Source organism: Brienomyrus brachyistius, chromosome 21 (assembly GCF_023856365.1).
Source record: "Brienomyrus brachyistius isolate T26 chromosome 21, BBRACH_0.4, whole genome shotgun sequence".
Classification (NCBI taxonomy): Eukaryota; Metazoa; Chordata; class Actinopteri; order Osteoglossiformes; family Mormyridae; genus Brienomyrus; species Brienomyrus brachyistius.
In genome coordinates this window covers 7,587,204-7,611,278 of record NC_064553.1, presented here as the reverse complement: position 1 = coordinate 7,611,278, position 24,075 = coordinate 7,587,204, and the positions used below count along the sequence as shown (strand labels likewise).

General features: G+C 41.3%; 1 protein-coding gene across 1 annotated transcript in view; it reads left to right on the top strand.

The window, feature by feature from the left end:
- cdc73 (cell division cycle 73, Paf1/RNA polymerase II complex component, homolog (S. cerevisiae)) overlaps nucleotides 1-5,610 on the top strand; it is a 39,492-nt gene extending 33,882 nt beyond the window's left edge. The window contains exons 14-17 of the mRNA XM_048990048.1: nucleotides 2,657-2,818; nucleotides 3,450-3,550; nucleotides 3,945-4,086; nucleotides 4,433-5,610. Of these exons, the coding sequence (XP_048846005.1) occupies nucleotides 2,657-2,818; nucleotides 3,450-3,550; nucleotides 3,945-4,086; nucleotides 4,433-4,469 (442 nt within the window). The 3' untranslated portion in view covers nucleotides 4,470-5,610. The remainder of the gene's footprint in view (nucleotides 1-2,656; nucleotides 2,819-3,449; nucleotides 3,551-3,944; nucleotides 4,087-4,432) is intronic.
- Nucleotides 5,611-24,075: the final 18,465 nt, after the last annotated feature.

Sequence of the window (24,075 nt, the reverse complement as noted above, 5' to 3'; positions counted from 1 at the left end):
GAAGAGCGCGTTTAAGCCGCGTTTCTAATGGCCGCTGTGAGAAGGCCTCTTCGCGGGTTCGAGCGTCCGTTCACCCGAGTCGCATCACCTGCCTTGCCAGCTAGCCAGTATGTTGTTAGTCCCATGATTCCGTCGCCACTGTCAATTCCGTCATTCGAGCCTTATTGTGTCACTGGTTTGTTTTATATGACCGAAAGCATTTGAGCTTCTACTATGATGTAGTGGAAGGCTCTGATGTAGATGTATTTCCTAAAATAAATGTTCCGTTTTATACCTTTCATCTGTATAGTATTGATCATGTTGCTTGTTTGCTTAGCTAACCTCCCCTCTCCAAAAAAAAAAATCTTCTCGCATTCTAGGACAAATATCTATGTCGGGCACTTTCTGTAACTCTTTTGCTGAGATGCAGCTAAAGTTTCGCTAATAGCATCCATCCATCCAATCATCCATTCATCCATCCTCCAGCCGCTTATCCAGTTCAGGGCTCCCCGGGACGAGGGGCGGAGGCCTGGAGTCTGTCCCAGGCAGCACAGAGTGCGAGGCAGGGCTATGCCCTGGGGGGGGGGATGCCAGTCTATCGAAAGGCACACGCTGTGCAAATGTAAGGAGCCAGTTCACCCGGGGAGAGAAGCGGGAGTGTCTGGAGGGGGTGTGATGCAGCGGAGCTCCGCTTCTCTTGGCGCGCCGTCACGCTCTTAATTTTTGCGAATGTCTCGTATCTGTGATCACCGCCAGTCCGTCAGAACCGCGCGTCTGCTGCGTCTCACCGGCAAACACACTCGGCGTTCAGAAATCTTATTGGATGTTTTGTCAGGCAAACTTTTTATGCTGCGGAGAAACATCGCCGCAGACAGCGCCGCCTCTTGCAGGCCTGTGATCGCGTTCAGAGGGCTCCGGCGCCGTCGACGGCCCGCGGCGCTGGAGGCGTGGGGTGGCCCGAGGGGCCATCCTGGCCTGTCGATTTGATGCGCCCGCCTGTGACAGGCCGGGGATTCTGCCTCCCTCCAGCTGCTCTCGCCCCGTTGCCGGAAGATTGACTGTTCTGACAGCCGCGCCGTTCGAAAGATCTGTCCCAGATTGCAGCGGCTCTTGTTGGGCTTGTTTTGTGGGCTTTTTCGCATGAGATTTTTGTTGCCGTTTTTAGAACGAATTCACAGGGCTGCCTTGACTTTGAAAAGTTGCACCCCCCCCCCTGCCCCCGGATTGGTTTAAAAAGTGGCAGCTTGCGCTGTAAATGACAAAAATAATTTGTGGTCGAGGAAGAGCTTTAAGCTGTGACCTTAAAGGCATCACACCCATCTTTAAAGGAATGGAATGCTTTAATGGCTGGGGTGCAGCACACTGAAACTGCTCCCCATTGTTACTATTTTCATGCCCCCCCCCTCCCAGAATAAGAGGTTGGAAGACATTAAGATGGACAGACAGATGTACGGAGATATAGATGCAAAGCTGACTGAAGAAAAGCCTTTTGCGTGGCGTGACCTCACTTATGGCTGACCCTTCGTTTTACGAGCTCCTCAAAGAAAAATGCAGAAAATCACGTTCGGTGGTTTCCCAAAGTGCTCGTTTTAAAGGCAACGAAAATGTATTTTTTTTTTTTTTTTGGTAATCTTCCAATTTCGGAAAGTCGTCTTCAGAGGTCCCCTTGGTGACGGGTGAACCGTCAGTCACTCCTTCCTTACCACATTCATTCATTTATTTATTTATCTGTTTTACTTATTTATTTCTTTGACCAGAGAAGGATGCTATTTGGATATTTCATATTGGCAACCGTCTTCTCAGCGGAAGGACTTGCTTAACATTTCGCGGTCGATATATTTGGACAGAGTGATTGTTATTAGATGAGTTGATGTACACATTTAAACACCACAAGAGATGGCCTTAGTGTGTCCCTGGGAGATTCTAAATGTTCCGTAGTTAAGTTCTCGGGTGTTTTGAGGATGGTTGCCAAATGCTTTCTGTGATTGCTGCATGTAATTGCGCATGCTTTGATTCAGCCTGTGCTGCGATTAAGCTTCTACAAGTTATTGCCGGCTGCAGAGTCCTGTTATGCTTTCCTGTTTTTTAGCGCAGAAATTGAGTATGTTAAACTGAATTGTTCCACCTGTGAATTTTCTCCATAGAGTGTTTTTTAAAATCAGAAATAGCTAGGTAGCTAGCTAAAATATTGAGTGGGAAAGTTAATTTTTTTTTATTTTTTGAATCGCTTTTATGCTGCCTTTACACTCAGTTGAAATTCTGTTTTGATTTTGTCTGTGTGATTACAGGTTTTACTGGTAGGTTTTTAATTACGAAGTGGCATAAGGAAATTTTAGCTGTTCCAGAGGAGCAACCTTTTACCCATTGTTATATATGTATATAATAGTTGAGTGTTTAACGGCAACAATAAAACATTGTTGGACTTTCAGCAGCAGGGAACAGAAGTTGATTGTTTTCTGCGGAAGTGTGTCTATTTTGATGGCCGGCTGGCTGCCTGGTTGTCCCCACTTCTCATTTTCTGTGCTAGCCAAGCGATGGCCGCGAATGGTTACCACGGGAACGCTCGCGCGGGCAGTGCAGCGTCGGTTTCGCTGAATGTCACCTGAAGGCCCTGGTTTTAGTTTTTTTTCTTTCTATGTTTTGTTTTTTCTTCTCATAACCATGTTTTGTTTTGAAGGTTCGTGACGTCTGAGGAGAAGAAGAAACAGGGCATTCAGCGAGACAACGAGGTCCTGCTACAGAGGAGGAAGGATCAGATTCAGCCTGGAGGGACAACGATCAGCGTGACCGTACCCTACAGGGTCATCGACCAGCCTCTTAAGCTGGCCCCACAGGACTGGTGCGTGTGCAGATTACCCACAATTCAATACCCAACAGCCCGTGCATACTGTGTCATTGGAGTCTGCGAAGTTACTAGAATTTCCCTTTTTGAAAGTCATTTTCACTGGCATGTCTGTTTCGGGCGATGTGCAGTGCATTGAAAATGCGCCTTAATCTAATGTCCCTTTTTTGTCTCTCTTGAAAACTTAAGGCACTTAGCCGACGCACTTATCTGTAATGATTATGAAAAAATGGAGATCCATGAAAAAGACACGCATGCAGCATTCTGCTTCCTGTTCTGCTGATAAGTCCATAAAAATCAAAATGCAAATGTGTTCTTTTATTCCGCTGCGTCTTGCCGCGCTTGTCATGGTGCGCACACCATTCGTCTGTCAGAAAAACTGAGCAAGGCTAATTTACTAGTTGACTAATAAATCGCTGGCTCTTTTATGTAATTGTGTATTTTCTGCGTGTGTGGTCTCGTGCGTCAATGTGCGCAGCCTTTGTCAAATGTAAGTTTCGGAATCGCAGCCAGTAGGAGAGGAAACTATTAAAACGATGAGGCTGATGCTCTTTATTGCAGCATCCTGCAAAATGGGAAATATCTAAATTAAATATCTGCTTCTTTTCCCCTTTGTTTCCTCTTTCAGGGATCGCGTGGTGGCTGTTTTCGTCCAGGGTCCTGCCTGGCAGTTCAAGGGCTGGCCATGGCTATTGGCCGACGGGTCCCCTGTTGACATTTTCGCTAAGAGTAAGTTTAAGCATGATGTCAGTCAGGCAGAAAGCAAGTGTTTTACCTGTCGGGATGGGAGGGGGGGGGGGGCTTTCCTTTCTGAACGTTTGCCGTGAGTCCCTAGAAGATAACATCAGAGTGTATCGTGAACGTATACATTTTATAAAGCGCTATCATGTCAGGTACAGCTTATTTCCCCGGTCCGTTCAAAACGGTGTAATCAATCTATATAAACTCATCTTTAGCCGGATTGCCTTAGAATTGCATCATTTTCTGAATAAAGTTTTAACTAAAAAAAAAATGGACATCATTAACTATAGTATATGTTAGATTCACTATAATACCACAGAATACCCGCCTGCCAAATTTTGGTCAACAGACTTCTTGTCCCCCCTCCCCCCGCAAACTACAGTTAGAGCCTTCCATCTGAAATACGATGAACAGAAAATGGACCCGAACGTGCAGAAGTGGGATGTCACGGTGCTGGAGCTGAGCCACCACAAGAGGCACTTAGACCGGCCCGTGTTCCTGCGGTTCTGGGAGACGCTCGACAGGTGAGCCGGACGGCCTGCGGGCCTGCCGTCATGCGGCGTCAGTTTTCGGGCAGCGAGCGCCTTAAAGGGGCACGACCCTTTAATCGCGGCGGTAATTAAATGCGGGCCACCTTTTTTTTTTTTTTTAATTGATCATACATCTGGGTTTCCCACTTGTATGACACACGCCACACACCGTGGGCGTCCCACGTGGCACCCCGCTCCGTGATGCGCGCCGCAGTTTCAGCGCCATTCCTTTTCACATGCGCAAATCGAAACGCGATTCTCCTCACGCGGCCCGCGGACTCGGAGACCCGCCCTCACTCCCGTCTCCTTCCCCGGCCCTGACCTCTTCCCCGATCTGCAGGTATATGGTGAAACACAAATCCCACCTGAGATTCTGAGCGCGGGCCTTCCTTTGGCATTCGGCAACCTGAAGAACAAGAAGAGTGTTGTTCTTTTCCAGTTGGGGGGCTGGGGGGGGGGGGGGGAGAGACTGTGTTCCCCACATGTCTGAATCCTCTCCAGAGCTCCATCTACCTAAAATGAAGCTGCCTTCCACTTAATTGTCTGCTTCTGGAATCCCCTTCCCATTATCAAGAATATAGTCTTTCTAGCATTCTCGCTGGTATGTTGTTTGGCCTTGAGGGGTTGGTCTGGGTGAGCCGAAGAAGGTTTTGCTGGGTGGGGGGGGCGCGGGGGGGGACATGATTCCATTTCTTCATTGTCTTGCACCCTCCCTTTGTCACATAGTAGACATACCGAAAATATATTTTTCATTAGGTTGTATGTTCATTCTCATGACCGAGGAAACACGGTGTTCCTAGGTGTGTGTTTTTTTTTTTGTTCTATGTGTAAAATAAATGGAATGAAACATGAAAGATCAAATTATGATGATGTAAATGTGTTGAATAAAGTAACTCCTGAGGATAAGGGGTTAGTATCCCTTTGGTTGTGTGTGTGTGTGTGTGTGTGTGTGTGTGTGTGTGTGTGTGTGTGTGCGTGTGCGTGTGCGTGTGCGTGCGTGTGTGTGTGTGTGTGTGTATGTGTTTCTTTTCCACCCTTGCTCCAAACTCCATTTATCAACTGCTTTTGATTTCTATGTTATAATTGTATGTCAGTAGCAGGTGATGCACATTGCCGTGCAGCTCCCTTGATGTCTTCGAATTAAGACTGAAAGGGAGAAATCTCGAAAGATTTTTGAAAGGGTCCGTTGTGAAGAGCTGCTTCCGCAGATATGGGATGTGCGATGCAGGTGAGAAAAGCCTTCGTCCTCAAGACAGCTTTTTAAGTTCAGGAGCACGATTATGTGGCTCCTTATTTTTGGCAAGTAGGTGTTTATCTGACTGGCATTTCCGAACATTCAATAAAACGTTTTTTTTTTGTTTTGTTAATAAAATGAGGTTGTGGCTCCTTGTTACACCGAAGAGATTTTTCTTACAAAAAAAAACCCCAAAAAAAAACAAAAAAGCACAACGGTTCCTTAAATTGTTACTTTGTACTGGCAACATATGAGGATAATAAACTTCAATGGCGTAAAAATAAGAGGCCTGTATTATTTTCCGTCCCCCGCAGCACCCTTCCTTGGAGCTTGGTGTAGTCGTCTCCAAATGTTACTCTTGTTCAGTCTGAATGCCCTGCATTCTATAGTCAAGTTAGCTAATTAGGTAGATGTCATGAATTTTTATTCGCTGTGTCATCGATCATTGGCATGCATCTGGATGCCTTTATGCATGCATAATTAGACCTGGTGTTTAAATTTTCAGGGTTAAGCAATTTCTTAGAATGGTAACTAGTTTTGTATTCCAGATAAGATTTTCCCTCTCCCTGGGACTGTTCTGGGATTTTTTTTCCCCATCTATTTTTGTTGTGTGCTGTACCCTGTATTCTGTGACCAAGAACAGTAGCAAAGATATGAAACATCCCTTTTAAAAATAGGAAATGTTAATTAGATATGCAGTTGGCTTTAATTTCATGTTCTCAGTAATGAGCAGCTAGACTCAAACAAAACATGCAATTATGAATGTTGACAGTGAATTTCCAGGTTGAATTTTGAAGAGGGTGATGGTTATACATTGGTGTACAAGTTTTAGTCAATAATTCCAGCGACAGCCTCCTCTGGACTATGTAAATGGATCAGTAGATCTGTTTCATGGTGTTTCGTTCCTGTCCTGAAATAACACAGGAAGAAAAATTAGCCTGCAGTGGGTAGGAATTCTACCTTTTTCTTTTCTCCCCTTTTCCCCCTAAACCTTGAACTGGGACCCGAGGGAAATCGCGATCTGGCCTAGTTATGCAAAACCTCGGCGATTTGGGGATTCTGCGGCTGACTCATAAAAACGACTTAAAGGCCCTGACAAGGTGATTGCTGACGTTGCACTTATAAAATATTAATCCACTGATTTCATTCTTGGTTTTCATTATGACTTCAACTGTTTGTCTCTATGGTTTTCTCTTTATCTTTATGTCATTTCTGAAAATCAGCAGTCTAGCCAGCCAACCATCGGCAGTTAGATTTAACACCGTGGGAGTTGAGATCTAGAATCTGGAGTCTTGTATTGTGCTTATGCGGAATTTGAGGTCAGCCGGCTTCCTTTGATCTTATTAGTATTCAGTGAATTTGAGCTGTGTGCTATTGTTACCAGGAACTTGTTTGCTACCAAAATATGTTACTAGTGTTCGATTTTCATCTGGGGGCAAAGACTGCACTATATAATTTTAGTGTTTTGGATCTGTGTCCTAAAAAAAATTAATCCGGAGCAGATTTTATCCTCTGAGGTAACAGCAAGATTAATTTTTAAACATTTGTTACATAAAAAAACTGACCTGCTTATCTAACAGGTTTACTTTATTCTCGCAGAATGTATCGTAAAAATCACGGAACTCATGGCATTTACAGTTCTTTGATAGCTCCCTGCTGAAATTTGCCCTGGACTGCTGCCTTAGTCTTTTTTTTTTTTTATCATCGTGAATGGGCTGGCAGTGTAGCCGCTTCAGCTGCTGGTCTGGTGGAATACCGATATGAATGCTAAGCGTACGGAGCATGGTAGCCCCTTGTCACATGGCACGCCCCCCTCTTCAGCTTCTCCTTTAGTCTGTATGAAAAGTTGAAGGAGCCGGTTGCCCTTTAACTTCCCAGGGTTACGGGCAGACCTCTGCGTTTGTCAGGCGGGACTGTTTACAGCGAGCGCTGAGTTATTGATCACTTTACATGCTGGCTGACATGAAGGCACTTTGCATCTTTGTTGCCTGGTTACTGAGCTGAGGTGCTGGAGAGGCCTTTATCTCTGTCCCGCCCCCCCCACCCCCCCAGAGCGGCACAAGAACACCTCTCCGGTGAGCTGTTCGGCTGAAATCCACCCTTTCCTTAATAAGTTAATGACTGACCTTTAACGTTGTTATCCTGCAGATGCAGGTGTAACAGAACGAGAGAGAGAAGTTATATGATCTTCATTAGTCTCTAAATAAAATATAGTACTTACTGCTATAATGGGTAAGTGCATTGCCATTGAAAGCCCCTAACACTAATGTTATAATCTTGCAATAATATTACAGCAGCCTGTCATATTTTACCAATCTATCAGTATCTTCATTGGTAACTTAGACATAGACTTTAAATTCTTAGCCATTACCTAACAGTCTGTCTATTGAGTCTGGAGTGCATGTGATGCAAGATCAATATAAATGATGTATCCAATGCACAAAGACTGAGATGTATAGTCGGGTTGAGTGTTTAAATCAAAGCCCCATTAAAGATCAGCATCAGACTGTATAAGGGTATCCAAAATGAGGAGACACATTCATATGGCCAGTTATAAGTGGAAAATGGATAAAAGGTGGTGATACTGGAAGACTTTTGGAAATGATTGATAGCTCACAATGAACCTCATTGTGATTCCTTAATAAAAGTATTTGTGTACCTGACAGCAATGCTGAATTATAAAACTCTCAATGAGACTTTCTTCCAAATAAAAAGACTGAGGTAGGGGATGGGTTGGCTTGGTGACTCCGGGAGACTTTTACTATGGACTTACGTGGGTGTTGTAGCCATTTTTCATTACTGCAAGGTTTTGCATGTTAGACTCTCTTACTCTAAAGTCCTTACTTGCAAATGGCTTTGCTGCATTGCTTTAAAATATGCTTTTCATTGGAACACATGTACTGCATTTTCCGCTACCATTTCTGCTTCTTCTCAGCTGTCCGCACGTGTAATGTTTTTTCAAGCTCTAGTCCCACATCATTAACCAGAGCAGAATGCAAGTTAATATAAAACACTGATTTCAGTGCATAAGCTTCCCATAATGAAGGAGCAGGGTAATGTATAGAGTGTAACTCAAAGTGAGGCTGCAGGCTCGAAGAGACAAGCTGTCAAAAGTGAAGGATTGGTAATCCTCCTTTGCTTGAGTAAATTATATATCTTTCTTTCAGAAATAATTTTCCAGATTTGAGTGTAAAAATGTATAGCAGCAATAACCAAAGGTGTTATTTTTTATAATTTGATGGTTAGAAGGTTTTCGCCTTATCCTCAATTGGCCTTTTTTTGTCCTGTGCATGTCTATCAATTTCCCCAAACCTGCTTTCTCCAGTGGGTACTAAAGGCAATTTAGAGGTTCCAGTTTCACCCCAAGCACATCTTTGGACTGTGGGAGGACACCCTCACGAATCGGAATGGAACATGCGATTTCCCCATTCGCCGAGCTGGGGGGCAGGTTCCCAATTTGAAACCCTTGGGGTGTGAGACCTGAGAACCATTCACTTTGTAATATGCTCGCGTAAACCAGAATGATGTTGAGGAATTCCACCGTCGGTTCGCCGGGCAGTGGGCTACTTGACATTTGAAAGCGCTGAAAATAGAATGCGCTTCGTCATCTGAGACAAACGAAATTTGAGTGCACTTAAGTGTTCAGGCCGTGCGTTTCAGCCCGACTCATGGCGAAAGCACGTTAATCGCGTTTTGGTTATTCATCCACCGCCTTCCATATCCATTTGCTGGTTCGCTTCGGCCTGGAAGTGGCCGCAGGGGTTGCCAGGCATTCGAAGTCACCTTAGACTACAGCCAGCAAAGTCACCCAGGCAGCCTGTAGCTTCAGAAGACAAGAAAACACCACCGTCGATTAATATTAATTACTGTGTGCCAACGACACCAATTTGGCTCAGGCAGCTAGATGAAAGTTAAAGCCGGAATTGCTTTTACATACACGTGTTAATGTGTGTGAGCCGTGAAGACGGGGATCTGCTGAAAGTCAGACATTTCTTTCAGTCTTGATGGCTCCGTAAGTCTCCTGAGGTCGTGGAGGAGAAAGTGAAAACTATGGAAAGTGACACAGGACTGGTTATGTGAGCATAATTGCACACCTAGGGAGGGAATAGAGTAACCGGTGAGCATATTACACACCCAAGGTGTCAAACTTTGTGTTGAGGAATTCTGCGCTACTCTAAGCTTGGCTTGCAGATCGCAACGTCTCATTGGGGGAAAACCACGTTTTAAATATTTTATACTTGCAAAGGAATAGATAAATTGCAGAAAGCTGACACTTTCAATTGTAGCTTGTGCGAAGTCCTGTCTTAATTTAAAAGTGCCTAATCAGTACGTTTCTTTGATATCATCAAAACAGTAAAATGTTGATTATGGTGGGCACAACAGTCCTCTGGTTGTGAAGAGGCTGGTTGAAGGTTGCTCAGTCTGAGCCACGGAACAACTGCCAGAAGCCTATTATTAACACTGAGAGCTCAATCAATAGAGTCCTGAGCTAGTTCCTGGCTTAAAGGGACAGACACTGCTTTCCCAGAGCACTGATTCATGCATATATTTTTTTTCTGCTTGTGTATTTAATCAAAAACTGCAGGATCAAAGTTAATTTTATTGCCATCCTTCGTAACAAATTACGGCACAAATGTTTCAAAACAGAATGGTGCTTTATTAATTTGTGGTTTTAATTGAATACAATTTCAGTAATATTTGCCGAAAATTATTTAAAGATTTCTAGGAGCTACTTTTCAGTTCTATGTTAGCCCAGAAACCCATTAAATAAAGCTTCACAAACAAGGTGAGGGATGGACAGGAGTTCCTGTCAAGAGACGTCTTACTGTTCTGCAACAATATTATAAAATATTCATGGTTAAACCCCAAGTTCTCCGTTTTAGAAAATATGACTTGATTTTGGACCAAATTGCTGTTAGCTCATTGGCTTGCTTAATACGAGGACAACTTGTACTTTAAAAAGAACCAGAAAATCTATGCAGTGTAGCCCACGCAAGAATATTGCTCTAGCCTTTAATTGGCCTGCAGAGATTTGTCCTTTGTGGCTGAGTAGAAATGACACCAGCCAAGCAGAATATTTCACAGCAATATGTTAGAATAGATTCATTATTTAATTTTTTTTAATGATGCATTTTTGAAACTCGGAGACCTCTCCCCTCTCCCCAGGGATACATGCAGATTAAATGCAAGAAATGCTTTCTGAACCCCCCCCCACCCCCCAATTCTAATTATACCACCCATTCCCTTATTTTATCCTTTTATCTTGAATACAATAATGATTTTCATTCCTCAGGGTTCGTGCTACATTTCCTGCCTGATGCTACACCTATCTGAGGCAGCTCACAATATCTCGCCCAAGCTATCCAGTTTACCGCCGGCATTCTTCGATAATGTGCGCGTCACGGAATGCTAACGTTTATCCTGCTGGATGAATGTATTTGTATTTATATCGCAGAGTATGGTGAGCAAACCGAGCTGCCCCAGTAAATCTGAGTGTTTACAAACACTAATGTTATATTTCACAAGCTATGTTTCACTAAACTGCAGTAGGCTTAGTGCTTTAATGTCTATGTGCAGCTTTGCTGAAGAACATAAAGACATACTCCTGACAGAGGCAATCATCGGAAGTACCCCTGGATTGTCACCGGGGAGTTTGTTATAGGTCTCCTGCTAAGGAAACGAAAATATTTTGAAGTTGTAAGGGGAGATTGGATTCTGAGGGTGAAATCATACTGAAATTATTATGACTCAAATCTGTCTACGGTCAGGATTTTTTTTTTCCTTTCTCATACCTGTAATGTTTGATTTCCTATCAGTTTTTCCAGCTTCTCAAATCAGATCAGGTGGTAATTTGGTAGTTTTAGGGTTCTAAGGCTGGACTGGAAGGCTGCATTTCCTGACATGCCTAGATTTGGAAGGGAGCAGATGTAGGTCAGTTGGTATAGCATAGTCGTGCTTTGGGTATTGTGGGATAGAGCTTTTAGTATTCATTTGAAGCCTAATGTATTGATTTAAGTCCTCAAATTAAAATCAACGCAGCATTAAAGAAACCAGAAGGCATTTCTGTGAATGGAAAAGGTTTGTGATGGAAACCATATTTCATAAAGCTCAAGCCTAATAAAAAAAGACGTAACAACAAGTACATGATCATACTTGGAAGAAAAATTTGCTCATTTTTGCAATGATTGATCATAACAACCTCGCTGAAGTCAGATGGCCATATAGGTGTAGATTAAGATGAATAGATCTTCATGACCTTTTGAAATTGTTGGCAAAAGATTTGCATTCTAGCTACAACGCCACTAAATGAAATGACTTGTTTTGGTAGCACTTTCTGCCTCTTTCCCTCACTGTGGTGTTTTTGCTGTAATAATTGCCACCAATATTCAGCTTTTGCATTTTGTAAAAATCCATATCTTCTGTAAAATTCAACTTATACATATAACCACATGCTAATTAATTTACTTAAACATGCAAACAGGTTAAAATAACTATATCTCTGTTATATTTTTTCATAGAATAATTTAATATTTGTTTTTACCATTTTCAATGACAAAACATGCAAATCACATTTTCCTTTCTTACATCTAGCTTCTTGCATGCATGTACTGTCAAAATTTGGAACCTATTGTGATCTATGTACAATCCCCTCAAATAGATATAAATTGCCCCTTATGAGCTAATTAAAAGATAATAGAAGGGGAATTTCAGTGGGACAGTGGACATTGACACAATACAGCATTAAGTGGATTTAAAATGACAAGGGTTTGCAGCTGGTAATGACTGATGACATCCTACAATTATAATCCTATGAATTCACCCAACATATTTCCAGTCTACAATGAAACAACGTCAGACTTTGATTCCACAAATTACAATGCTTTTAGCGCTTCAGATCTGACTGTTGAGGAAGGTAGCTGTCAAAAAATTTTACTTTTAATTTTTGACGAGCTTTGCTCGTCTATAATAAATCCCAAGGCAGAAATTTGTTTCTGTTGAATGTTCATTTTCTTTGCTTGTGGTGTACATTTTCATTTTTCTTTTTCTTTCTCTCTCTCTCTCTCTCTCTCTCTCTCTCTCTCTCTCTCTCTCTTTCTCTCTCTCTCTCTCTTTCTTTCTTTCTGCCTCTGTCTCCCTCCTTCCCTCCCTCCTTTTAAGAGTTATAACAGTAGCAAGAATTCTTCAGCAATCCAATTCACTGACATCAAAGTTCTCATGATTTATGTAATAATGGTTATTATTCCACACTTTTGATGGATGCAATATCACAGCGCACAGTTTTCTCGGTGCCACACGCTCAGATGTATAATGTCATGAACACAAAGTACTTTATATTGCACGTGGCAGGTGCACATACACATATGTGGTAGCAAACTGCAACCATTCATCCCACCAGCAAACCCTCAAGAGGAATGCATGAGCATCACAGGATTGTAAAATACACTTGAAAATGTATCATTTTGGTTAAATCATTTTGATATTTTATAAATACGAGTATCAAACGTGCATCTGTGCCATGTGTCTGTCAAGCATTTCACGGCCGTATCATAATTATGCAGTGGGATCTCTCACCATGTACAGAAAACATCACAGGTCGGCTTCAGCACCATGTGCCGGTTGCTATAGGAATGGCCGTGTTCTGGAAAGGCACTCTGGTTTATTGGACAGAGGGATTTATCTGATCCCTGAGTCACTTCATATAATTTAATGGCCGGGGCTTTTCTCAAATTAATTTCTGTGATTTGACAATCTGTCGCAGGTCAGCTTGCACAACAAAGGGAAAGTGGAGATGGTTAACCTTCTTCCCGGTGGAGTGGAATCCGGAGAGTTCTACAGATATTAATATTTATTTAAGATAACTGCGTTTGAGGAATAAACAGTTACCTATGCAAACAGCCACAAAGACACTGCAAATGCAAACAAAAGGTTTGAGTAATGTGTTATTAATGTGCCTTTAATGTGTTTGTTAAACATATAATTATGTTAAAGTACTTGTATTTCTCTGTTTATCTCTGTAAGCCATACTTAACAGTATTTAATTAACTAAATGTACAGATCAAGATTTATATGGGCATTTTTTTTTTGTTTTGGTTTCTGTTTTCGATTTATTTATGAAATGTAGATGGGATCGGGCTCGGCAGGGCCTGACCTTTGGCTCCCTGGTTGTAAGTAGAAGTAACAGCAATGTTTGGGTTGACAGTATTGAATCCATGCTCAGTCAAAGACAGGTCTGGCGATCGATATCCTGAGGGATATATGTTGTGCACATTTTAATGAGGTTTTCTTTCTAAGAGCTTTTCCTTAAAATGTGCTTTTCCATTTAGACCAGATGTTTTTTTTCTGTCTTTTTGCAAAGGTTTCAGCATTTACAGCCCTTTTTAAAGGATAAAAAAAAGAAAGAAACTCTTGAGTCTAGGTTTCTAGATTCTTCCATTTACGCAATCCCTATTCTTTTATTTTTGGAAGTGGTTATTCACTTGGTGAGAGGGTGATGCTGTTCAGAGACAAACATACTACAAAACTGTGGAATGTCTTTCTGTATCTTTGTGACAGCAAAGGAAAGATCAGGACAGCACACACTGTGAAATGTCCGTCAAGGAGATCTGATCGCACATATTTACCATTTACATTTTTAATTAGACCTGTGTTAACTAATACATAAGGAACACATTAGATCACACAAGCTGCATAACATTAAATAAATGTTGCTTTAACCAAATTCGTAATCAGCTTCATTTAATGGTTTTAAGAGATCACCGGGCAGATTTTGTGGTGTGCATTTTGTTTTTTTGAATTGCTGATATAACTATCTTTAATAATTTAGTTTGAATCAACTGATCTATGGGCACAGAGGCACAAATTATTGTGTAATTCAGTATATTTTGTAAAGCAGCAAAAATAAGCCTTAAAATGATTTTGCATGTTGTTGTTTGAAATTTTCTGACATACTTTTTGATGGATAAAGGTGGAAACTGTCAAATAGTGATCTGCATTAAAATGCATTTTGCCAAATTATACGATCAGTTTAGCTCCATCCACACCTTGACTGAGATGGAAGAGGTGTCATTTTGCACACTCAATCATCTGTTAGAATATGCAGATTTGTGCTGGCTTGCACTAATGTTATTTCTCGGGGTGGGGGTGCGCATGGTGCTGCGGTTGTGTCCTTTTGTCTTGTGCGTCACAGACTTTGAAGGCCAGAGTTATAACTCACGTCATTAGCATCAGCAGTAGTACCTAAGCACACCGCTGCCCTTTTTTCTGAAAATTGGTCGAGATGAGAATCAGTGGTACCTCCTGTTTTTGATGTGCTTTAGATATTAGTCATGGCATAAAAAGCGGCACTGAAAGTCGCGATATCTTTGTGCAGAGTCGTTAAAGCAGTAGAAACTGAATGTTCTCGATAAGCGCTGGTAACTACTGGGTGTGACTTATTGAAATAAATATGAAGGGAAGCGTTTTATGTAGATCGGTTCAGATTGCCTTTTGCAAACTGTCACTAGAAAGAAAAGGCAGTTTGTGCAATTCTTTGAAAAGTAATTGGAAATCTTTCTGATTTACAGAATGAAATGCACTGATCTGGGAGGCGAACGTTGTATTATTATCAAACATAGTAGATATTCCATATTTATTTGAAAATAGTTTAGCAATGTTTTGCCTTGTTTTAGGTCTTTGCTTTAGATATCTCTAGGTAGAGAATTTAGTCGGCGAGTGTACAGTCAGTATTTAAGCTTGGCTACTTTTCAGCACCTCGGTTTGGGTGATGCGAAAAAATATATATTTAAAATGACTAGAATAGTATCAGAAATTATGCCACGGTTTTGGGCGGACTGATGGATCTGAGGCTAGAGATCTGCGCCAGCAACTGAAAGGTTGCTGGTTCAAATCCCATGAATGCCCAGAGTGATTCTACTCTGTTGTGCCCTAGAGCAAGACCCTTAACCTACACTTGCTTCGTCCTGGGTGTGACGAAGCCAGTTTTCGCCCATAGAGTATTCTATGGAGTATTCACAGCACTCGATGCATAGCTCTCTTTACAGCTTAGGAGCTTTAGAAGTTAGGATACAAAGCCAGGAATGGAGTTGCACAGTAAAACTAAATTAATCACAGGTAAGGCGTGTTGTTTACCGTTTTCAAAATTGGAGATGGCATGGGAAAAGCTGATGACGTCATCGTTACTGAACTGACCGAGACAAGATTTATGTCAATTCTTGGCAAAGCGTAGAGCTTTGAAAATAATGAGTTTTACCGACACCTGAAATCTACAAAATGCTTATAATGTCAAGGGAACCCAGGTTACACTGTCTGTGAGCTCCAGCTTGTTTACTGTTTGAGTTTGTTTATCGGTGTAAGTAAAACTTTCAGATATCGGTTTGTGTTAAGTTATCATCTCGTGGCTATCAGGTTTTAAACTAGACCATGTTTGCACATGTTTGTGCAAGTTGTTTGGGGATTTTAAGTTGTTTTTTTTCCCAGGAAAGTCTGTTCGCTTGTGCTGTTTTCATTTTTATCAGCATAATTTCCTGTGCAAGGGCACGACTGTTGATCTTATCCTGCCCATATCATTCCAGCACATTGGAACACTATTAAATACCAATTGAAATAACTTTCTTTTGAAAAAGTAGACATAACTAGTGCATTCTATTATTTTTTTGTGTGTTGATATAAGTAACTCCAACTTGGCTGCTTTCCGCTTAGTGTCAGGTTTCATTGCACCAAGTTGTCGTTTGATTGTTTTTGCACATTCGTTAGCCGTGGTATAAGCGGGATAAACCAATTTGAGGTTTGTGTTTAAACGGAAATGATAAATTCCAACTCGGCTGCTTTCCGTTTTGCATCGGCTCTCATTACGCCAAGTTGTTGATTGTTTTTGCATATCTACACACCTCGTCATGCTTTATCCGTTACCTATTTACTTATCAGTTTCATACAGTTCCGTTTACCTACCGAGACTGACAGTGCCTCATCCTTTTTCATAATTTTTTTACTGCTTGAGCATTAACTTTACATAGTCCTCAAAAAGGACCTGAATTTGTATTGATTCATATTGATTAAATAAGGGTTCTATTATCCATTACACATGAATATATTTACTTAAAAATTATAACCACTTTTTTTGCGTAATCTGCATACAAAAGGTATACGGAGTATTTGTAATATTTCAACAACTTATTATTCAAGAATTCATATACCATTGGTTGAGAGAGTAATTGTTCTAAGAATGGGGCAGACGGTGGCGCAGGAGGTAGTGCTATCGTTCGGCAACTGGAGGGTTGCAGGTTCGAGCCTTGGTTCCTCCTGACCCCATCAAAGTGTCCTTGAGTAAGACACTGAACCCCAAATTGCTCCCGGTGAGCAGGTGTGCGCTTTGCGTGGCAGCCTCTGTCACCGGGTGTGTGGATGGGTGTGTGGATGGGTGTGTGGATGGGTGAATGTGAGGCATGAAATGTAAAGTGCCTTGAGTACTCGTAGGAGTAGAAAAGCGCTATGCAGTCCATTTGCCATGTAAGAATATGTACTTTCATGAATCGCTACATGTACTCTATGTACTGTATGTTCTGTTAAACATCTACAGACGCAGTGAGGCAGCAGAATTTTCAGCTCCTCAGCTAAGTTGCTGAAATGTTACAAATACTCTGCTAAACCTCTGTAGGCCAACTAACCATATGGAGTTTTACTGAAATGATACATTAACATTAGGTTATTGAAGGCCTGTATATTGTCAGAAGTAAGACATACATCATTATGTGTTAAATTCTGCTTATCACAGTAACAATGTTATGGGCTTTGCGACACACTGAAACAGTACTCACCTCAAAGTAATGGCTGATTTTAGTATTAACTAGTATAACAATACTGTATGAAATCATGCTCCGATTTACACAAATATATAATAAACTAAGTGGGCAATGGGTCATGCCGCTGCGACCCAATTTCATTCATCACTTGGATTTAATGTGATTAAGTCAGATCTGTGCTATTTCTAACAACAAGCATGGAATTTATACAGAGTGTTTATTTTAACAACAATTTGCTTCAGATTTGGAAAAGGAAAAAAAGGTTTTGGCACAAATAATTGCTTTTCCCAGCTGTGTCAAATTGTTGGCATCTTGCTGTACATGCAATCAACATGTTTGCTTAATTAATGTATTTAACTAATATGAGAAGTGCTGTATATTCCTACTACAGCAGCTTACCGCAGCAGAAATACCCCCAAAAATCAGTTGTATTACCCATAACACCCACATACTGCACAATGATTCAATTTGCTTGCCTTTGACAGCCATAACAGTGGCCTTAATGGTTTAATTTTTATTTTGTCTATGTTTTAGTCAACAGTCTAGCAGAAAAAAATGCAATTTTGGATTGAGTGCTGTAGCACAAAATGGAACTAAAGCCATTTTTTCTGGGTCTTTCTGCTGCAAAGCGGCTTTAACAGGATCCTGCATTTCTGCTATGAAGAACATCTGATCTATACTGTAGTCTGTTCATAAAGAGTGTCATAACAGGCTTATAAGCGCTATATAACGCCTATATAACATCTCAATGACTTGCATACTGCAGCCAGTGTTGATGTGCATTTCCTGAGCAATTTAGATAGCTATAGCTATGTGTGAATCGATGAAGTTATTAATTACTAGGCAAGCCATTCATTTTACAGTTCAGATGGCACTAAGGTGTGAATGAGCAATGTTCGACATAAATTAACCCTTGTATTAAACTTTTTTTTCTGGCTTATAGGTGGGATGAAGAATACACAGTTATTCCATAGAGAAAATAATTCTACCCGTGTGAGTTTTATTGAGAGGTGAGGCATACATACAGTACCGAAATCACAAACGTCCAGTGACAGTCAAAATGCATTCACAGATTATGAAAAGGAAATGTGACCCCACAATTAAACACAAGTAGAACTTTTTTTTTTTCTTTACTTAGTAGATAACAGTGTGGCATTTAATGGCAATTACAAGGTCAGATAATCAATTTTTTGTTTCAATTAAGAATATTATAATTAGAAACTTCTTTTGGGTCACTTCTTTTGGGCTGTTGTTCTACACCATAAAGCCTTTTTCCTCATCTAAAATCTTTGTCAATTTATTTTGCTGGTTATAAGCATTTTAAGCACAAATAAACATCGTTTCATTTCAAATAAAATGAGAGTGAAGGTCTTTTCAGAAGTTTGCATAATGCCAAAGGGTTACATGGACACATAAATGCTAACATTCGAATTCACTGTTTTATAATTGCGTGAAGCTGTGATGGGTTGGCGCCCCATCCTGGGTTGTTCCCTGCCTTGTGCCCTGTGATGGGTTGACGCCCCATCCTGGGTTGTTCCCTGCCTTGTGCCCTGTGATGGGTTGGTGCCCCATCCTGGGTTGTTCCCTGCCTTGTGCCCTGTGATGGGTTGGTGCCCCATCCTGGGTTGTTCCCTGCCTTGTGCCCTGTGATGGGTTGGTGCCCCATCCTGGGTTGTTCCCTGCCTTGTGCCCTGTGATGGGTTGGTGCCCCATCCTGGGTTGTTCCCTGCCTTGTGCCCTGTGATGGGTTGGCGCCCCATCCTGGGTTGTTCCCTGCCTTGTGCCCTGTGATGGGTTGGTGCCCCATCCTGGGTTGTTCCCTGCCTTGTGCCTGTAGCTTCCAGAATAGACTCCGCCGGACCCCCTGCAACCCTGTACTGGGTACCAATAATTGATGGATAATGGTGTACTGGGAAAAAGCTAAGCAAGCTTCAACAAATGTAATTCTGTGAATTTATTGTTTATTATTATATTTACTAAATATTCTATTAAATATAATCAATATATTCCACATAATACATTTTATACAATGGAATTACTTTCACTCTGTTATTTATTATCTTAAGCTTCTAAACGAAAGCAATAGTCCTAAATGATTCATAGCTCAATCTTTATTGTGATTTTTGGAAAGAAATCTTACAAAAACAAAGCTGTTTTCATGGCTAATTAGTGGTCTAGCCACCCGTCGGTAAGTATCACACCTGTGCCCGTTACTGCTGAGGGAGAATTATGGTCTGTCTTCTGTCCAAAGCAAACACAGGATGGGCATTTAAGGATCGGCATCATCAGAAGCTCCCTTGTAAGATTAATATTGCCTCAGCATTATAAGATTTCTTCACATAGTGCCAGTATTTATGACCCAAAAACAAGCTCTGAACCCTCCTCCCCCCCAATACTATTTTTGTTCTTTTTCATCTTCTTCTGTATCTCCATCTTAATATACTGCCTGTCAGTCAAGTAAGCTTTGAACACTTTTCTGTCTTCCAATCCTAAACTTATTATTATCTGTCTGCTGGCTAAATGTGCAAACCTACCCTCCCCCCCAGTCTATTGCCCATTGGACTTATTGTAAATTATTCTACCTTAGAAGTCATGAAAGTTGTGCACGAAATGCTTCACTCATGTTCACAACAGCTACTGAACTGAAACTCATTGTGTTGTTCATGCTTTATTTAGGAAAGGTATCTATGTATGTAAATGATTTCTTTTACATTAGCGACTGGGATACAAATCCCCATCCATACAATAAGAAATTGCAACACTTGCTTAAATATTCAGACTCTTGGGGTAATAAACGTACTTCTGTTCTTTACAAAAGCATGTGGCATTTAAACCTTCATCAGTGGGTGTTTACAACACTATCCACAGCTGTTTATTAAGACAATCCAGCATAATTAGCTAATAGGCTATTAAAGCAGCAGCCAATCAGTGCTAGCGATAAATTAACAGCCACACCCCCACAGGTGGTGCACATTTGAGGGCAACATTTGGCTTGTAAGACCTCACAGAACTCCAAACGCAGAAAACAGGTTCATGAAATTTGAAGACGACAGTCCGTCTCTAAACATCAAAGTAGATGCAAACTGCAAGTTTCTCTTTAAAAAGGTACATGTTTATATAGGCCTACATGACCGGTGGGGACATTCATTCAGTTGAACAGATTCTCATTCCCAATTATTATATAACAGTTTTGTTTTCTCTCACCCCAGATAATGCATCCCGATCTTGAGGTACGTTGCTGAATCTAGCTGTAGTCCTTTCATGACCCGATGCCTGTTTTATTTTCTTTTACGGTTATTTATCTGGGTGATGCTTTCATCCAAAGTGAGGTAGGTAATACATAACAAGTACACAGCTCTCAAGTAGTAGCTGAAGCACAAGTGCTACTAGGCCGAGTTTCCAGCATTTGACCAGATACAAGTGTGAGATAATTGTGCGAAAATCAGCTATACAAAGGCTGCTGAAATCCTCACGTCGGAATTCCCATGCATAGAGAGATCACCCAAGAGAGAGTCTAGGAAAACATAAAGTCTAGATTCTGTATATAAGAGCAATGAGCATTCAAACATAATTCCAAGCAAACCAGTTAACAGTGAAGCAAACCAGCAGACAGTGAACATCAGGGGCAGGAACAGAGTTTAGTTTGGAGATGCAATATATGTAAAACTGAGTTTAGTTTGAGGGAACATATGTCGAGTTGTTCCCAGATGATGTGAATCTTAAGCATTTCTTAAAGGATGTAGTTTGGTATCTCAGTCCATTATCGAGAAACATTACATGCAAAACATCTAGTATCAGAACTGTTTCTACACCAACATTCACCAGCTGATCATAGAAGGTGGGGATGGTACCTAGGTCCTGGTGAGTGATTTGATGTAGGTAGGTGAAAATCTATTGGCAGGTCTCCAAGCGAAGACCTGTAAGGAGAAAAGGAGAGGTGTAACGTGACTCATCTACGCTGGTTTTACATCACATCTTGGCAGCTCGGTGAGTGAAGAGTTACCGTAATCTACAGGTGAGGTGACGAGTGCATGGACAAGAAGGTTAAGATGTATATTCTGGTGGACGTGATCTGACCATCCTAATGTTAATCTTCATGATTAGGGGATACTTGCAGAGAGGTCGGCTGAGGTTTATCATTACCCATAGGTTCCTCGCAAACCTCGGTGGGCATGCTGTTGACGTGTCGGTTTTCCTTGTGCCGGTTCCAAAAAGGGCCGAGTCATTTTTTTTTGTTATTGCCCCTGCTAACACGACTAAACCTCCACTGTCGTTGTCAAAGTAAGTCGCCACTCCTCAGGTCGCGATGTTGGCGGTTCTGTGCATGGCCCCATGTGAAGTAGCTTTTTACAATGTCCCTCTTACCAGTTTCATTATTTTTTTTTTCATTTACGTCAAATCTACAGCAGCTAATAGTAGGAAAAGCCTGACACAAACCGACACCATGAATAAGCCTGTAGCAGATGTGTTTGAGGGCCTTGTGATTAATGGGCCGTCACTGATCACACCGGCCGTCCAGATCCGCCTCTTACCTAATTAACCCACCTCTGAGATATTCTTGACCTCCACTAACTCACCGTGACAACAGGGGGGCAACGTGATGATTTGACACCCTTCTGTCCATCCCAGATGCGCAGCTTGTACAACTGACAAACTGCATCCAGATTCTTCATCTGCACATCCATCAAATGCTCTGTTCTAATGGTTGACCTCAATATTTATTCACTTGTCAAGCCTAGAGGACTCATTCCGAAGAGGGACAGAACTGCCAGTTTGCCAGGTTATTAACTCAAAACAAAACTAAACAGAATTGCTTCCTCCATTCAATTTTTTCTTCCACAGTTTGAACTGTGTTTTTTTTCACATTCTCCCCATGTTGTGTCATATTTCCCCTGCAATTGGTCTCTCTTAATCGCCCTAAGTGTTTTGATTTTATGTTCACTGTGATGGACCATCCAGGGTGTTTGTTGTGCTGCCAGGGAAGGGGAACAGGGTCCCAGTGACCTTTACCTGGATAAGTGGCCAGACGGTAGATAAATCATTTTATAAGTCTATACCTAATAGATATATGTTAATTACTGTTTTGCTCCCATAAAAATCTTGGCAGCATCACAACGCCCACTAAGGAATCCCATCTATAACAGCATCCTTTTCAGCAACAATCACTGTAATATAACCTTGACCCATTTATCAAACTTTACCCCTGCAATTTTCATCAGGCGTTGTGCAAATAGAACAAAATTATAATAAAATCTTAATTTTGACTGGATGGGCCCTTTAATAATACATCTGAATAAAAAAACCGCTGTAACTAGAATTTTGTCCGAGGTGTTCCACTGCCTTGTGCCCATTGCTTTCTGGAACAAGCTCCAATGCTCACTGTTGAGCCCATAATGGATAACCTGTGATGGATGGTTGGATGGATGGATGGATGAGTGGATGGGTGGGTGGGTGGGTTTAGGCTCTATATAATTAAATACATTTGGAATTCACCACAGTATAAAAACACATGTAAGATTTACTATTGTGACAACATCTACATCTCATAAAAATGGTGCATGTAAAGGGTGTTTGTTTTTGCTTGTAGAATACATTTCCCTTATTGGCGCTAATAATCTAACAGTAAGCTGCCATATTGCAAAAAATCCAATTAGTTGCAGGAATGCACAGAAATCCTCGTGTTGTGCAACTTCATCAGAAAACAATTTAGGATCTGGGACTTAGATAAGGCCTTCAAGGGGCCATTTAAAGGAAACCTTTCACTGCCACGATGGAGCAGCACGACCAAAGGAAGACCAAGGCCGGTATTTACAACGTGATTTGTGGAGGTAGCCGGCTCCCCATTTAAAGCCAGTTAAAATTCGTCTTGTGCTGTCTTGTTAAATTTCTCATGTTGCCATCCGGTGCCTTTTTAGTACTGGAGTGTTTGTCGGATTTGAAGACAGGTACTCGGGGTCAGATGGAAGGCCTCTCCATGGAGCGATCGACGGGCCACGACACCTGGGAACATCTAACTGATAAATGCCAGAAAACAGTGGTGCAGGGAGCCGCCTTCCCCTTTAAGTGGAGGCGGACGTGTTACTCCTTCGCTTTAACAACCTGACACCACATTTTTCTCTCTGACATCGCCGCAGACCTTGTCGATTTAGCAACAACGTGTCTCACCATATGAACCAGTTTTGAACCAGAGGTGTGTGTCTCTGGGTGATATTAGCTATAGTAATAAGCTCACGCTGACATACTTTATAGAATGACATTACAGAACGAATAAATCACACTAATGTGTTTAAAAGAGTATATTTACTTTTTAACAGTAAATACATATAACTCATGATAAAACTTGATTAGTTATTTCCGCTAACCACATTAAAAGAGGAAAATCCCCATGATATGCTGTTTTCGACTTAAAATGCTATTTCACTCTCGGGGCAAATATTACGCCTAACAGGATTAAGTCATTCTCAAAATACGGCTGATGAATAAAGTTAGATTCTATTCAGCAGCGTTTTACTTCAGCTTTGCATTCCAGTCCTTTATAATACCTTTGGAATTGATCCACGCTGACATTTGAATGCAGCCAGCAATTTTCTTTTTAATTTTATATTGAGCTTGTGTAGCTCTATGACAGCAGCTGATCGATATGTTATTGCTGTATTTGCTAGGTGAGGATGGCTCGCCTATCTTTGAACTGAGAAGTTACGACGCTGTAATTTTCCCGGCAGATGTGAGTGCGTCGAGTCTGAAAATCACTTTGGAAATTTGCTTTCTGCCTAATGACGGCTTGTAATTACTGTATGAAGCGGAACATCTCTAATTTCCTGATCCGTCATGAGCCGAGCAATTGTAATACCAGCTTTTTTGTTTGCCCGTCCTGTGAACATGGTGCATATTTTTTCCACGTTTTAAACTGAGAGATTGAGTTTTAGTGGGGAAAAAGCCACAATACAAATC